At 43.5% G+C, this 16644-nt stretch overlaps 1 protein-coding gene across 1 annotated transcript in view; it reads right to left on the reverse strand.

Annotated features, from left to right (window-relative positions):
• Nucleotides 1-3367: 3367 nt before the first annotated feature.
• The window catches only part of T265_02130 (hypothetical protein), a gene marked incomplete at both ends in the record, with an annotated part of 55791 nt that continues 42514 nt past the window's right edge, over nt 3368-16644 (reverse strand). Inside the window, one exon of the mRNA XM_009166304.1 lies at nt 3368-3432. Coding sequence (XP_009164568.1) covers nt 3368-3432 — 65 coding nt within the window. The remainder of the gene's footprint in view (nt 3433-16644) is intronic.

Here is a 16644-nt window from a genome sequence, read left to right on the forward strand (position 1 = left end):
TGGGGCCGACCTTTTCTAACCCGTCCTTCCTCGGGGGAAGGCAGCATCGCTGCTTCCATAAATATGGACATGCTGGTCGCCTGGGGGAAACACCTTACTGCCTCCACACTCCTGTCGCAGAGGACAGTACGACTTTACCCCCAGACCGCCTCGTAGTGCGGGGTCTCGCTGCTCTTGGTCTGGCTGTTCCCCTTTGGCCTTCCTGGCATGGTTGGACCTTGTGGAACGAAGTTCCAGCCAATGTAGCCCGCGGGATCATTGCAGCACTCAAGCCCGACCACCATGTCAAGGTTGTAGCTTAAGGTCGGGAAAGCTCCCTTTACGGAGTGCTAGCCTGTAGGTCGTCTTTTTGACCCAGCTAAAGGGGTTCATGGAACATCATAATCACATCCGTACACTTCTATTGTGGTAAAGATCCATCTGGTTCGCGTAACTCTGAATCCTCGTACTCTCCGCAACCTAAGCTATTAGTCTCTCATATTTTGATTGTGCGAAGCGTTGTACCAAATTTCAACAACGGATAAGTTATCTGCTATGTACGCACGACCCCACGTTCCTCTCATATGTTCACTAAATGGCGTTCCGTGTTCGACGGTGTATTGGGTGAAATTAACTTTCATCGGCATGTGTGTGGTGAAGCCTATTCGTGAGAGCATCCGTGGGTGACAATAACTTAGCTATCCTGTTTTGGTTATTGTGAAGGTATGATGCTCTCGGTGAAAGGTGTGCATGCTTCAGATTGGTCAAAACTACGTCTTTCCCCCTGGAGATGCGCTATTGTTGTGTCGTTTTTCGTACGGCTTAGGTGGATACAAAACCGATTTTGAAAAGAAGCTTGTATTCGAAAAAGGCGAGGTGTCTGGGGGACTTGTGCTGCGTGTCATCACTGTTCATGATGAACATCGGATAAAGTTAACGTCTATTGCGTCAATTTTTTCCTATCCAAATGGTCGATTGTGCTCGACAGTGAATAAAGGGTTATACCGGTAGTCGTATAGACTGCTTTCGTCGTTTGAATTCTACTTAATGGTCACTTGGTGGTCTTCATACTTTTTTCAAGATGCTTTGTTGCACCAACGCCTTAGTAACCTGGTTTCATCCGTCTGCATGTTCACAGGACAGAAAATGAAGTGATAGGATTGGAAAAATTCGGTACTTAGAAGCGCACTATTTTGTTGATTGGCTACTGTGTCGTCACAAGTAACAGAATATGTTGTCCCTTATTGTTTTTATTCAAATGAGCGAACAAAGCGGAATATAAGTACAACACCTTTGCAATATTGTCACCGTGGCGTCTGTAGACCCTACTGCTGGTTTCCGTCCCGATGATATCCCTAGCTAGGTTGGATGCCAACATGTAAGGTGATCCAAAATGTACTGAACTGCACTTTAACCTGTCGCGGTACGGTGATTCTCGTTAGTCCGCATCGAAGCGGAGAGCATTGGAACTGAGTTCCGCTCTTCTGGAACCCCATCAATAGTGCATGGCGCTGGTTTTACTGGGACTTGAACTCTGATCTGCGGTGAGAGCGTGTTACCATCCACCTGCCGATGTAAGGTAGTCACCCTTGAACTATCGTTCCCAAACCGGTAGATATGTTTGGTCGTTCCGATTGGCTTACCCGATGGTCCAAAGGACAACCTAATATCCCCGGATGTGCCGAACGGTTGACCCACTAGGACCTCCAGTTCTGGTGCCATCACTGACGCTTGAAGCATGCCGGATTGGTTTTGCTCTGCGTGTTTGTGCCAGGTTTGTGTTCATATCATTCAGGTCACTAACTGACTAATAAATCTTCCCATTTACAGCATGTAATATGAGGTCTCATTCATATCCCGCATCTGACGTTTTTGTGAGCTTCAGAATAAACGTTGACTTGGCAGGTGCTGGTGAAACCGATGCAACAGTTGTAATTTCCCGATTGTAAAATTCGTACATGAATCTGTGAAGTATGGATTGCCCTCACCTTTACTTTAACCGAGCTTTCAGGGTGTCACGAGTACTGTGCCTGATAACTTTCAGCCCTAGTATGTAGTCGCGGATATATAAACCTCGCGTTATCACTAAATTATCCACTGAAGAGACACGCTCTTCCCAGCAGCTCGAATATTTTGTTATTTAACAGTGAAAACAACCGTATATATTAACAATAGACGTGCTACAGTCAACTGTAGAGTTCGTGAAATTTTCCGTTTAGACACCAGCTATTGTGTACATCAGCTGTTCCATAAATCACTTGTTTCCGTTGCCTACGCCTTCAGCTATCAAATCCCGTTGTATGTAGTGTATTCAAGCAAACCAGTAAATCGATAGTTGCATCATGTGGCCCACATTCGGTTAGCAGCGAATCAAAATATAGTTTCGGCATCCCCGAACTGGCCAGACCATTCTACAAGCTCATGTCCCATGGTATTTTCCTAATTGATTCTTTTCTGTCCGGATCGGTTGTTTTTTTTTCGTGCGAACTTTCGTCATCGTGGGTGACACAACAGTGAAGCTAACGGTGAACGCGCTCCATATATATTTCACAGTCTAACTGTGTTAGTTGCATACTACAAAAAATTAAACAGCATTCACACGTTGATGGAATGTGAACTTGCTCTCCTCCAATTTAGCACTTGACCACTAGGAATATTAATGAAGAGAGGCTTCATTGAACACGGTCACATGGTCTGTTAGGAGAAGCATTTCGTCACGTGCCAAGCAGCTAGGACAAGTTACAAACCAGCAACAATCGAGGCTGATGCCTACCCGTTATTTATTTTCCCTGCATCATGCACGTTTCACAAGTAGCAAGATCTAGTCCATTGTTCCTAGCCTAAAATGCCCGTATTTCCAGAAACCGCTGTAAAGATCGTGGAAAGTTGAGAGCAACAACTTAGGTGTCCACTTTCCCGGTCAATTTATTGTACGGATTGAACCAAGAAAGCTGTTTCGCTTCACACAGTATTGACCCTCAACTATACACCTCTTTTGAAGAGAATTATCCAAGCTCTGTTTTGCTTATTGTAGTCTCTCTCAAAGAACTGCAGGGAGGCGTTTCTGGTTCGCAATGTGTTTTAAAGACCAAGATGAAACACCATAAGAGAAATTCCCATCGCTTCTGATATGCTAGCTGACTTTCGATGTTGAGCAGCCTATGACGCCTTCTAGCTGAAATGAGAGGTTGGAAGTCATCATAAGTAGCTGTTCAACAGACTCACGTTACATTTTATAACATGCTAATTTGTTCGCCCCGTACGCTCAGAACGCCAATGCGATTGCGCCACTATATGGTCCGCACTGAAGTTTTTGCACTTTCTGCATGACTTTTTTGGTCTCATTGTCTTTTCTAAAGAGATAGTCTTATCACCTCTGTTTCCCAAGTTAGCCTGACTCCTGAGGTAGCAGGACTGCCTGTGTTGCCTCGCCAAGTGATGTCACAGTAGTACCTGCGAAAACGAAATCATTCGGTAAGGTGCACCAAGCGCCTAATTTCATTCTTGATGAATCAGTCTTCTTCGACGTCCTTCGTGCACCGGCACGCAATACTTGCGGGTTCTATCCGAGATCAACCTCCGGTAGAAGGATAGAACATAGCAAAGAAGAGTTGAAAACCGAGTTATCCTTTATGTGCATTTGCAGTCTGCAACGACCCGCTCCAAGCTGTCTGCTTTTGTGCCTCTTATTTTCAAGGCTAATTTGATTGCCCATATGTTGCAAACAGCGCATCCATGTTTACGTACTGCTACTAGGCCAGCCAGTGGTTAGTCTTGCCTCACATGAGTAGCTGCTTGTGCACTTACGATAGAACGACAGTGAGAACCTGTGCGAGATGTGTGCAGCGCGATAATATTTGCATTCCTAATCCACGATGCACCATCTACATGATTCGCTAACAAGGTGCATATAGGATTTTCAGCCACGAAATGGCGCGGCTTTCTTGATCTCCTTGTCTGAACCCCGCTTCATTAGCTAGATTAAGACTTTGTTTGGCCTTATGACACCAGCCAATGTGTACTTTTAGTTCACAGCCCCCATGGCATACCAAAGTGTGTCTGTTGTGCATCTCAGCGGCTTGTTCTGACTCAGGCCGTTTGTACCAATTACAACGTGCACGTACCATTCATCTCCTCATGTGCACTAGACGACGTCGCTCGCTTCGTCCCAGAACCCTGTTAGTACAAAGTGAGATCGTCCCGCATTTCTGCCAAATTTGACTGTTCAAGTCGACCTCACTACGTTGCCAGTTGCAGTTTGATGGTGATAAAATATAGTTCGCCGATTAAACTGGATTGGCGAGATCAGTTAGAACACATGAAGAACGCACTTTCTCTGTTCCAAGGGACAAATTGTGAAAACTCTTCGGTGGCCATCAAAGTATTTGACCAGATTTCATTTCAAATGACCACATGACCTGGCTACAACCCTACGCGTGTCTAGCAGAGGTGCGCAGTCTACGTAAATTATTGGCAAATAAAGTGGACTCGAGCAACACGGGATTTTATGGACTGCAAACCGTTCTTGTCGCACTTGATAGCTATAGTGTACCAATCCCCTCCTCATTAGAATAACAGAACAAGTTAGGGAAAGGGCGAGGTCGCCGTTCCACAGAATACGGAAATACGAACACCGTGCTACGGAAAGCGCAGTGGTGTCATTCACACAGCACTAGAGCGTTGGCATTAGGTTTGTGTGTATTGCTGTAACCTACTTCACCAAACTTTGAGGCTCATTCATTGTAGGTTTTACTGTTTTGAACTCCATTTAACTCAGGACCACGCCTTCTAGTTCTGACTTCCAGAGTTATTGGCTTCTCTGACGGGCAAAAAATCGACCGCCTATTTTTATAATGTTTAGTCTCCTCGCCACAGGCTTCATCCCAATTGGCCCAGTAGTTAGGTTGCCACAGGATATCGAGCGCAGGTGTCCCTAATGTGCCATTGTTTTCGTTCATCGCTTGAATAGATAATACACAGTGACAGAACGGCACTTCTCTTTGATGGGAAAGCATCAATTTGTTATGAAGGATCTCAGTGTGTTTTGGGGGCATGTCAAAGGTACTTAATGGGCTACTCCGCTATGAGTAATTTGGTGTATGAGGGCATGGTCGCACCAATATGAGAGATAACGACAATAAAGTAAGCCGCCTTACTAGCAGAACAAGAAAATTAGTGTGTATAAATTAGAGTAAAGAGTATACATATGTCCATTGCAGACGTGCTAATTTTGCGGCGAACTCAAACGTGAACAATTAAATTTTCGTCAGCTGCGTTAAAAAACTTGACAAATCATCATATAAGTTAACCTTACCCAAACGAGATGCCTTTTTGATGAGTTATTCGTAGAGTTATTCGTAAACCGTCCTCAAAAATTATCGTCCTGTCTACAGCACAAAAATGCCGCCAATCCTCTACATCCAGTAAATGATTATCATTCAAAATGAGTCGCGTAGTAATTCGCTTTTTTGTGAGCATCCATGTCTTACTATTCCGGGGCAATGGCTCCACAAAGGGTGTAGTTTCGTCGAAGACTTTGTGGAACCCTGTCTGTCGTTCTTGTCTACCTGGTCGAAGGAGAAATTACACCTCCAGAGCTGAATCACCTTAGTTGGTTTTGGTTACCGAGGCGGTCAGAAATTCCTACAGGTACAAAAGCTGCTCTTGATTCACGATTGACAGAGAAGAGATTAATTAATCTTTTTTACCGATATCTTTGATTCGATGCTGTAGTAGTCGCAGTAACAGGAGAGGCAAATGCCTAATATAATCACCTACTGCTCTCCTCATTCTTTTTTTTCAGTCCAGAAACGATAAATGTGCATTTGGCGGGTAACACGTGACACACGCATACTTTCCAATTGTTTCTAATCTAGATTTCATTCTGTAATGGGAACTTGTCTATACTGGAAAACGAGCGAAAACTTATCGTTACGATTTCCTCAGCTGTTTCGATTGATTCCAACAGACAAGTATGAAAGCTTTTCCTATAAATCAGCCTAAAATTTGGTAGGATTTTACTGTCTGACGACTGAAAGGGTATGTTTTGGTTTTTCGTGTGGGTTGTGCGTTTTCCCGTTGGGTCGCAACGTTTCTCTTTTTCTTCACCATCTGGTTACTTACGTTTTTCAACCAACAGGACAACCAAGTATTGCGTCACTCCTGTTTTTCGATCGTGCATACCATAAACAGCTAGAACTTTTGGAATAATCCAGGCACAGGATCCTTCTGACCATAGTTGTTGACGTAAAATTTTTCATGTAAAATTAGAGTATTGAATAGTTTATCATCACCAGACTGAGTGGATTGAGTGTGAAGCAGTTTGGATTCTGTGAGTTAGTGCTTCCAACAGTGTTGAAGTGTATCAGAATATTCTTTAGAATACGTTCCGACTCTGCGCATATCCCTTTTCAAATCCATCTTGTGTATTCGAAACATACGGAACGTAAGGTGAAGTTCATTGGTATTCTTTATTTTTCCCCTCGAGACGTTCAACAATTTGACTGTGGAAACAAGCACAACAGCCAGTAATGTTTCAAATCCGTCTCGAATGACCATCACTCACACAACTACGGTAAGGTAAACACAGAGTGTATACACTTCCCACGGTACGAAATTCTTTTCATCGCCTTTAGTAAACATACTCCCAGAACCGAAGAGGAAACACTGTCTAGTCCCGGAAATGTCTGTTGTTTCTCCCAGATGCAAAATGGTTTTGTGACTGACTGACAATGTTCGGTTGACTAATGCCTACCCCTCAGTGCACGTGCCTTGATCCTCTTCTCTACCGTACTGGGCCACCTACATGATGACGCCTAGGTTCTTTGTTCACTCAGACATCGAAAATCAGTGGTTTGTGACTGTCCGTTGGAACATGTAAGTTGACCGTCTGTGTGCGCTGGTGATGTAGACCACAGATTTGACGTCTCAATATGGTCACTCGAACTCATCGATGGAAAGCACATAGATCATAATCACCGTTGTAATGTGTGTCAGTGATTTCGGTGAAGCATGCGATCACTGATGTTTTCGTGGTTCATCTGACCGACTCTCCATCAGTTCCGCTACGACAGCACAACATCGATCGTTCGGCATCTGGTATTTGCATCGGTTGGCTGGTCTGCCTGCCGGAAATCAATGCAGTATGCATTAGCACCTCAACGGCTGCTTGGTGGAAGTGAAGTAAATGTTTGAGGGGGGTCTTGTTTATTTGTCTGTCTAATGGACACAGCTCGACTGCTCTTGAACTGGGTACGGTGCGGCCGACTGAGACCTGCAAGGCAAAACTAATTTGCAGAGTGCATGGTTTGGCTGCCGTAAAGCATTGCTCTGATAATGATATCTATAACTAAAGAATCAAGCAAATGTGGCAACTCAGGTCAGAATACTAGCCGTCTGACTGGTGTTAGTAGTGCTCAGATAAGATGGATACTAAGAAACCGCGAAAGGACCTGGATTCATCCAAAAAGACCATAAAAAGTCTCGTCTCCGTTCTTCTAAAAGCCTGAAGGAGATGTTGATAACGAATGCAGGTAATTGAATGTTTCTTAGACGACTGTATAAAGTTAAAGCAATCATCCGTTTTTTGCCTCTCACCCGGGTAAAGTTTAGGTACCCCTTGCAGGGGTCTCCTTGAAGGGGTTACCAAGTAAGTATCAAAAACAAATCAATGACTCACTCTACACCGATTCACTGCGTCAAAATATTGGTGGTTAATGGCCATTGATCTGTTTGCTGAGGTTGGCAGTTACTTGCAAACTTTTCATTCCCAGTCTCTGAGACGTAGTCGGCGCGCAGTCAAATGCGCCGATTGATGCTTTATTCATTAGGCTTAAATGGAGCAGGGCCACACTGAAAAACATCACATGTGAACGAACAGCGCGGAGTCTATTGCTAATAACGTTATAATGTGACGAGTTTTACATTCAGCTAGTGGACAGCAGGCTTAAGGGTACATATTTTTAGAGGCCTTCCGCTTCCTATATACTTTCTCCCAAGTCTGTCTATGCTATTCCTCGGTCTGCTGCAACAAGTTCTCGATTGGCAGTAATTTCTAAAAATTATAACATAACAACATTGCTAAGAAGTACACGAGGTCTCGTTTTCGACTCGAAAGTACAAATCATGAGAGTTAATATGTTGACCGATTTGGGTGTTTTTGGTAAACAGCTTTCACAGATGACCAGTCAATAAGTTGCGTAATTTTTGAATCAATGAATTGGCTACGGACAAGGTGATCGACCTGTCCGTAGCTGAGAGTAAATGAATGTTTAAAATAGGTGTAGCGTTCACACCCACCATGACTGAGGATCCTTGGTTACGTTCATGGCTCATTCTGGTGCTATCACTCTCTACAAATTCGCCTCACCCTTCTGTGAACTTCTGTAAAAAGTTTGTTATTGCATCTTCGGTCTTCCACCTCTCCGTCAGTATGCACCACCGAAATGGGCAGTTAGTCCATAAGATAAGATAAGATAAGACGGTCAGTCTGCATGTGTCCCGGTTGAAATAGGGGAAGAAGTTTGCTGCCACCTGTAAGCGGTTTGTTTCTTAACCATATGATTACTTTAAGTCTTCCACTCGATCGGTTTCTAGATATTGCTATCTTTTTGCACTCCGAATTTTTGTAAACCGCCAAAGTACTTCATTAGTAAGGTTGCTGTGGGTAAACTGCTCTGGCTGGAGACTTCACTGACCGATGTGTATCCGGTCCTCATATTTCTCGAAGCAGCGTTGCTGTGTGAGCAATGCAGTGTCTGCTTACTGTTTACCAAACCAACCGGGATCGCAAAACTATATTCAATGATAAGAGGAAAGCCACAGCACTGCAAATCCGTGAGCGCCAATCCTTCGCCTTGATGTTCATTTCACGACTGGACTTCTGCGATATATTCACACAAAATCGGAGCCTGTTAGAACCAAACTAGTCAACATCAGATGGACGGCAAGCGTAATCTGATATTTATGACATATTTAGAGGCTTCTAGTTCTTGGAACGTAAGTCATAATCCAAAGAAACTTCCCGGGATTTTTCATTTAGTTCGTTGAACCTTTATCATTCTCAGATAGATCGCCCCAACTGATGCTATGACCCATCGAGAAAAGGGTATGTGTCATTGGACACAAGTACCACCAAATGGCCCCTTGGCGCAAGCCTTTGATGTAAGCAGTCCTCGCTTGGCACTTGACGTCCACATATTTACATAATCCCCGAGTGCGAGCTTCAATGACGAACCAGGTCCCAATGTTCGTCAGAAGCGTCAGAAACGGGCGTATGCTATACCATCTCAACCGGATACTCCAAGAGCTTCATGAGAGGGTGTCTGAAGAATGAGAATGAATCTCTCGTTGATGATGTTTTACAACTGAATGTGCTAACACTGGCCGCCTCATGATTCAGTTGGCATGATATTCGAGATATCACAGTATATTTTCACAAAGGTTTCTCACAAGGTTGCTGAAAACTCTTCAGTTGAGTCTCTCGTGAGAACCAAATTGATTTGCAAATGAGTGTATTTCTCGAAACAGTCCAATTTGGATTCAAGTGGAACATAAGCTTGACGGAAACTCGGGGACTGCGCCTACCTGATGAGCCCCGAGAAGGGTGAGACCGGTCGTGGGCTTCCGAAGAGTTTTCAGCAACTTTGTGAATAGTTTCCTTTAGGAATTGCTTTTCATTTGCAGCCTTTGCAAAGGATGAAGACAGGAAAGTGGAACTGGTGGTAGCTCTTCAATTTGAAGTCTCATTAAGAGGGTTGGATTGAAAATCTTATTGTGGACCGATTCTGCGTCCACTAGCGAGTCCGCCCTCTTACCTGTTTTTAGTTTCCCATCATTCGAATGGCTGTTAGCTTGTCTTCTGTCGATATTTTTGGTTGTATCAAGTGACAACCAACAGAGTTGGCCAACAAGAGGTGAAAAATTGTCACATAAGGATCACTGGAGGAGCCAAAGCAAAACCGTCTAACTTTCAAAATCTCCTCAACGTTTTCGGGTAGCAAACCTATATAGAGCTTGGCAATCCTACTTGAGCTCCGTGCAATAGTTACACATTTTGTGGGTGTGGAGCCTCGATCGACGTACATCTCCTAACTTAACAGCTCGTGAGCACAGGGTGCTCCTGCGCCTATGTAGCATCAACCAAACAACCAGTCTAGAAGAGATTTCAGGTAACCTCTTATAATTTCAGGGCCATTTGGCTTTTGTAGGCACAGTCAACCTAAATCAACTTCTTTAGTACATTAGTCACCATTGACTGAATTGTAAATAGTCTTTTCAACTTGCTGTCTGTCCGAGTGGGAAGCGCAGCTGACAGGCACTTCTGAAAACCGTACTCCGCGAGTATTAAGCTGATGTTCCACCTTGAACAGGATGTTTGACACTAACACATGCACATCTATAGCTCCAAATTGTACCACCATGGGGTACCTAGTATGGACACCAGTGAGAAGTGTTTGTGCAAATTGTTAGACTTGAGGACGACGGGTGACCGAAGGAAATCTGATGAAAACAAGTGTATTTTAGACACTGTTTTCCCTCCTCTCGTCTTTCAGCTTCTTGAGTTGAATCCGTATTTGGTATGCTGATTACTGCTGGTAATGCACGTAATGCAGACTTTAACGGAAGAACTAACTAGAAAGTTTCATGTGCTGATCCACAAGAACAGCCACCTAATTTGGGAAAACGGTCCTTTTCGAAAGGTTCATTAGGGTGGTAATTATCAACTGTTCGGATGCACTGTCCTTAAGAGACCTAATTGTGCAAATTTTCATAGGAAACCCTGCTTCATTTCGGGGAAAGGCACAGAAATGAATCCGTTTGATAGCAAACTGAAAGAACAGTCGATTTGTTCTTCCACATATTATGCTAAATGATTTAATGGTTCTTGGTATCAGCAGGTTAGTACATATGATCAAATCGTTGTAGATACTGAGCGTGTTACTTGCCCCACACAAATCTGCGATAGCAAAATTTATCAGCATCTCATAAGCACCGTTTGAGAGCTGAGATCACCAAATCTAATCCATGCAGTGGGTGTGAACTAACTATTGATCGCACACGTCCCCAAGAGACTCAAGGTGAAATCGATAGAGCCTTTGATGGACAGGTATTCTCAGCGTGTGAAATGAACCAGTGTTAGTAAGGTGAGGCGATGAGATGGTCATGAGTTCACAATCTACCCCAGTTTTGAAAATGAGTACGAAGACGATGCTTTGTATCCTTCCATAGAACGTAAGGCAAAGCACATGATACATTTGTACAGTGGATAATACGCGAATAAAACACGAGCAAAAACAATGAGGAACGCAGGAACTATTACCCTACTGACTTCGTAAAACCGACAGAAGTCACATAGAAAGTAGCATGCAAAATATAAGTCCTGATGTCTGCCGATCGATTACCACAAAGAAGTTCATGCCAATACAGATTTTGACCGTCGAATGAGTGAATAGGGAATTTTGGGTCGCCAGGAGAGCTGGCCGCCTATCGTTGTTCAAGACCTGAACGTGCATATCTATCTGGGTTGTACAACGGCTATTATCGCTACATGTCACCCCAAATGAGCAGAAGTATAGGACGCTTCAAAAGCAATGGTTTTCCCTTCTCATGTCATCACGAAATGGCTTCTGTTTCGTCCCATGCGAAGCTACTTGACCTTCCCAATCTTGACAAAACTGAGAAATGCTGGCACACAAACTATTTAAATACTCAGAATTCTAGGATCCCAAAGCCGAATTGGTGGATGAAGATTAGAGGGATGGAGGATCATTCACTACTCTGACACTTTCTCATCATCAATCGTCTTATAGAGATGACTTGCCCGGTATTCGGCTTCCAAAACTTTCTGAATATGAGAGTAGTTAAATGTGGTCGCATACATATGTTGCACTCGTTATCCGCTCTTTATTGTCATATCATCACTTTTCTGAGACATTTTCCTGTTAATTTTGGGTCCCCATTTGGATGGTATGTATCTCTGAGCAGCAGGTTTTAGAAAGCTATTATCAAGTCTTCCTACTGAAAAGGATAGGTGTTCTAAATTGGGACTGCAAACATACAGTAGAACGAGACGCTTTCCGAAATTGGAAACACCAGTTTTCAGGTGTAAAAGGTCTTGTGCTCAATCGTTTCAACTGCAGCTCAACAACAACTACTGTGATGTTAAACCAATCGTCCACATAAAAGCGGATGTATTCGTAAAGGGCCACAAGGCCATGTCATTTGTAACTTAATGTGCGTGGTCGGTTCAGACGACGTGACTAAAACGAAGCGTGTGGCATCACCTAAGTGAATGAAATCGGCTAATCTTGGGGGGACACAGAATAAGCATTGTTTGATTGATTGTGGTACCACGGTGATAAAGCATAGAAAAAAACTTCTTCTGATGATGGCCTAATACAGTTACGTAATGAGGTGAAATAACAGATAGAAAGATGCACCCGGAGAAATCGATCGCCGTGTCAATGTTGCGTCAGTCAGCACTCGCTCATTTGCGGTGTTGCAATTGCTGAGGTAATATAAAGTTTTCGTTTGGGTATTAAAATCACTATGAAAACCATCTTCGGGTCTGATGTAATGTTTATCGATGGATAGTTTCGGACAGCCGACTCTGTTGTAGGTGATCCCTTTCTGATATACACCTCTGTTCGTGTCTTACAGATTTGCCGATGTGCTGAGACCCAAAGGTTGACCTAAACTGGTAAACCAAGAAAGGTTTGGCGAACAAATAAACGTGTCCTTTTTGGTAGGGTTTGGAATGCCCGTAGTTTGTTAAAAAAAAATCAGTTCATAAGTATTTCTGACAACTGCTGCAATTAGGGAGCGCGTACTCAGGCATCGCATCACATTTGTAAGTTGACTATAAACTCTCGGTAGTGTGAACAGATTTGGGAATTTCCGATGAAGGGTTGGTCCTGTAAGTGAAAGTAATCTACACTGAAAAGCCTTATTTGGATACCTCAGCAGTGCAAATTTCACGACACAAAAAAGGAGTTTCGAACACCGGCAACTTCTCACCGAGTAGCCTGAACACTTAACCGTTCGGCCACAAGCAGCTGATCAGTGTTGTGGTTAACGCGCACTAAGACAGCATTTGACACCACTCATCCTTCAATCACATCAATTGGTTACGTGTTCACCTGTAAGACGAACCCTCCAACTATAAACAGACCGGTTGTTTTGGAACAGTAAAAGTAGTTTGAAGACTTCGTCACCTGTATGCGAAACTTAACGGATAATCATTCTCAGCCAAGTTTATTTTGTTTAGGTGCATTTCATGTGTATTTTTGTCAGAAGTGACAATAAGATTATGCCTGTGGTCGAATGTCTCCACTTAAGCCCACCTCTATTCACCGGGACACCTAGCGTTTATGTTCACTGCACGAATAGTTCTTCCGAATGTTCCACAATAAAGCGATTCATCGTGTTAATCAGTTGGAGGCAGTTCAAGGAAAGCCCTTCTATTACCTTCTTCGACTTTTGCGGTAGATTTGGAATAGTTGTGAATACTGTCAAATTCTGTTTGGTCGTGATTAGTACATGTAGCACTTTGTCATCCATATATCATTTGTATACCAATAATTGCTCAATCTTCTCCTGAAATGGATGCTCCACCTATCCTACAGATGTGTCTACCAGCACCGGTCCACACAGGCATTTCACTGCGAGGCTATGTGCCCGGTTATACTATGGGCCGTTGAATAAAGACTTCACATTTGTTGTACAAAGAGATATGGGCCCAGGAAGATCGGTTGATGAACCGTTCTGACTAGCAAACTCATAACTACTGTCTACGATTTCATTTGTGAAAAGGGATGAACCATTCAACGAAGCCAATAACCTGTCGATGGTATCGATATTCTGTACCAAATCATCAGATTGGTAGGCTTCTTTAAGACTGTACGCAGTTCATTGAGATCTTACTGGCTCAAGTTTGTCAGTCAGCCATCAGGCAAGTCTGTGGTATGTAGATCGGTACACTGAAAATAGCAGACGCAGAGGTGCAAAAGGTTTACGCGTTTTTGCTAGCCCATACTTGTACTGTGTAATGGAATCTGCGTCAAGTAGTTAATTGAATACTGGTCTATCGAATTTTGTAAATTTCGTTCTTTAAGGTTGCTGTTGGTTATGTGATCATTTGCTCCACCTTGTCAATCTGAACATTTTGACCAAGAATTGATTGGTATACGATACTTTGCATCCTTTCCGCAGTGTACTGTTTTCGATTCAATAGGTTCACACCAGTCCCCATTATCCGATAACTGGATAGCGCGTTGACCATTCGTCCGAAGCAATACGAGCTGTCAGACGTGCTCTTTATTGTGTAAACAAGACTGCTTCGTAAATATCTGTCCACACTGCTGAGTCAAATAGACCGATCTAGATTTGAACTTACTGACATTGTCATTGCACGTGAGCTCCAATGGTGCTTCAGGGGTCTCATCAGATGGGAGCAGAAGGATCCAACGTTGGACTCTTTGGTCAGCCACTTGAGGCCACTTCCCACGGGAACAGCTTGCACAGTTGAAGAATCTCAGTTATGTGTGAAAGTCTGGTCCTAACTAGCTGTTGACTTATTCATATAAGCGTATGACCACTGGTGAGCAGCTTTCCCATAGTACGAGAGCTCTGAGCTTTCTGGAATCTCACTGCACCCTCAACACACAGCCATCTTCGTGATATTACGCTACGTGGTCCTATTCTAACCAACTAAACGCTGTTGGCAATATCCGGGAATGACTAAAGCGTTTCATTCAAATAGCGAAAAGACAGATTGCGAGCTGTTAACACTTCAAATTACTTTAATTACATACTTAATTCACCTAACCGTTGGTCATTGAGAATTCTCGCTCGAATAAAAGTTTAGCCTTCCGTGATTTTCTCATGACGTGATGTCCCAATGGATCCGCACAAAGCACGGTGTACCATCGAGCCACACAGAGTGGTCAGTGTCTACACTTCAGTATCTTCTTGCCCACTGCTTATAAGCGATAGTTAGTAAAACCACTATTTCATAGGGAGAGAAAAAGGGAGAGAATAAGTCTTCTCAAAACAGACGCTGAGCGCAAACGGCTACTTGGACCGGTTCATCACCTTCACCGAGCACGCCCTCTGACATGGTTAGAGCTAGCTTGAGGAAAGAAGCCTTTCTATGTTTACTGCATAACGACGGCCACACGGCTAACAGAATAAGACAAAAACTCATATCATCCCTAAATTTCACGTCCACAGCTGACCAGATATGCGTAGCCTCTGCAACCAGATTACCTGTGTTTCGAACTCAGTGCGACGGTGTTTTGGATAACACTGCCGCACATGTAAGAGTTCGCTTGCAGTTACGGTGATACCTATACAGTTGGGAAGAACCTGTGGTTTTATCAACGGATTTCCGTACGCTCACTAAAAGCGCTGTCGCGGAACATGCAAGTGGAAGATGACAGCTTATCAACCACAAGCAACTGTGTCTCACCAATTGTGCACCACACGTATGAGACAGACCATATGGTTAACTCCCCTCAAGTCTTCAAGATTAGGCTGCGCCCCGAACGCCCGAATTTATTGCCTTTTCATAAAACAGCGTTAATTAAAACACCATGTGTACAAGAAGTACTGTGACTCAGAAGTGTCCACAACCCAACTTTTACCACATGACCTCGTGTGATGTTCGATGTTCAGTCCATATGACTGTGCTTTTCACTTGTACAGGTCAAGTGTCTTATGTCCGCGACTGATAAAATTACTTTGAAATGTTAACATCGCACAATCTCCATCTTGTTGATGTTCCGATACAAATGATTGGGGTAGGACCCACTGTTTCAAAACGAAGTACGCTTGGTGCCATTTATTCTAGTCGGCTTTTCTGGCATAATACATCCTGCCTCTGAGAGAGAAGTAGACTGCCGTTCGAGTTTTCGAACAGCTTAGGATCAGTGCCTACTCTGTTCCAAGGTAGTCTACTGACAAACCCTTAAAGGTATGCCAACCTGCTTCTAATCTGTTCATGGGCAGTATGGTCAAGGTCTATCCCCCAACTCATACAGGCTGCCGAGTTGTAGTAATCCATGGTCAAAGTGTGGTGTTCGAGTAGTCTTCTTGTGACCTCACGAAAGTTGGAAATGAGGATTTGTGATGTGTATTTCCACTGCTTTCTTCTCAGTAGAGTCTCCTACTGGTTTTCACATTGGTGATCCATCGAGTATATGTAATTGAACGGCCTGTTCAGAGGAGGTTACGATGCTCATAGATATACTGCAGGGTTGTATTGCTTGATAGGCGTGGACATCCATCAGTTGGGTCTACTTTCTTTAGGAGTATTTCACGAACCATAGTAACTGAATATCATCCGCGCATTCGCCAAGTGAAACATTTTACGAAGACAATTTGCAAATTAACCATCAGAATTTGGAATGTTAAACAAACCAACTCTACAGGTCTCTTTCTTCTGAAAAGTGAAGTGTGCTCAGCCTCCTTGTGAAGGAATTTTCTGACGCCTGACTTTAGCCTTTATGAAGCCATGCCTTTTACCCAATAGAAATGTGGTCATTTCCAGGAATTAGGACCACCAGTTTTGCTTAGAGAGTTGAAGCACGTGATTGTTTAACTTGCGACGAAGCAGTGTTGATTAGGAACCATGTGAGTCCATTCAACGCAACGAGAAGTTCACCA

The sequence above is a fragment of the Opisthorchis viverrini genome (assembly GCF_000715545.1).
Source record: "Opisthorchis viverrini unplaced genomic scaffold opera_v5_25, whole genome shotgun sequence".
NCBI lineage: Eukaryota > Metazoa > Platyhelminthes > Trematoda > Opisthorchiida > Opisthorchiidae > Opisthorchis > Opisthorchis viverrini.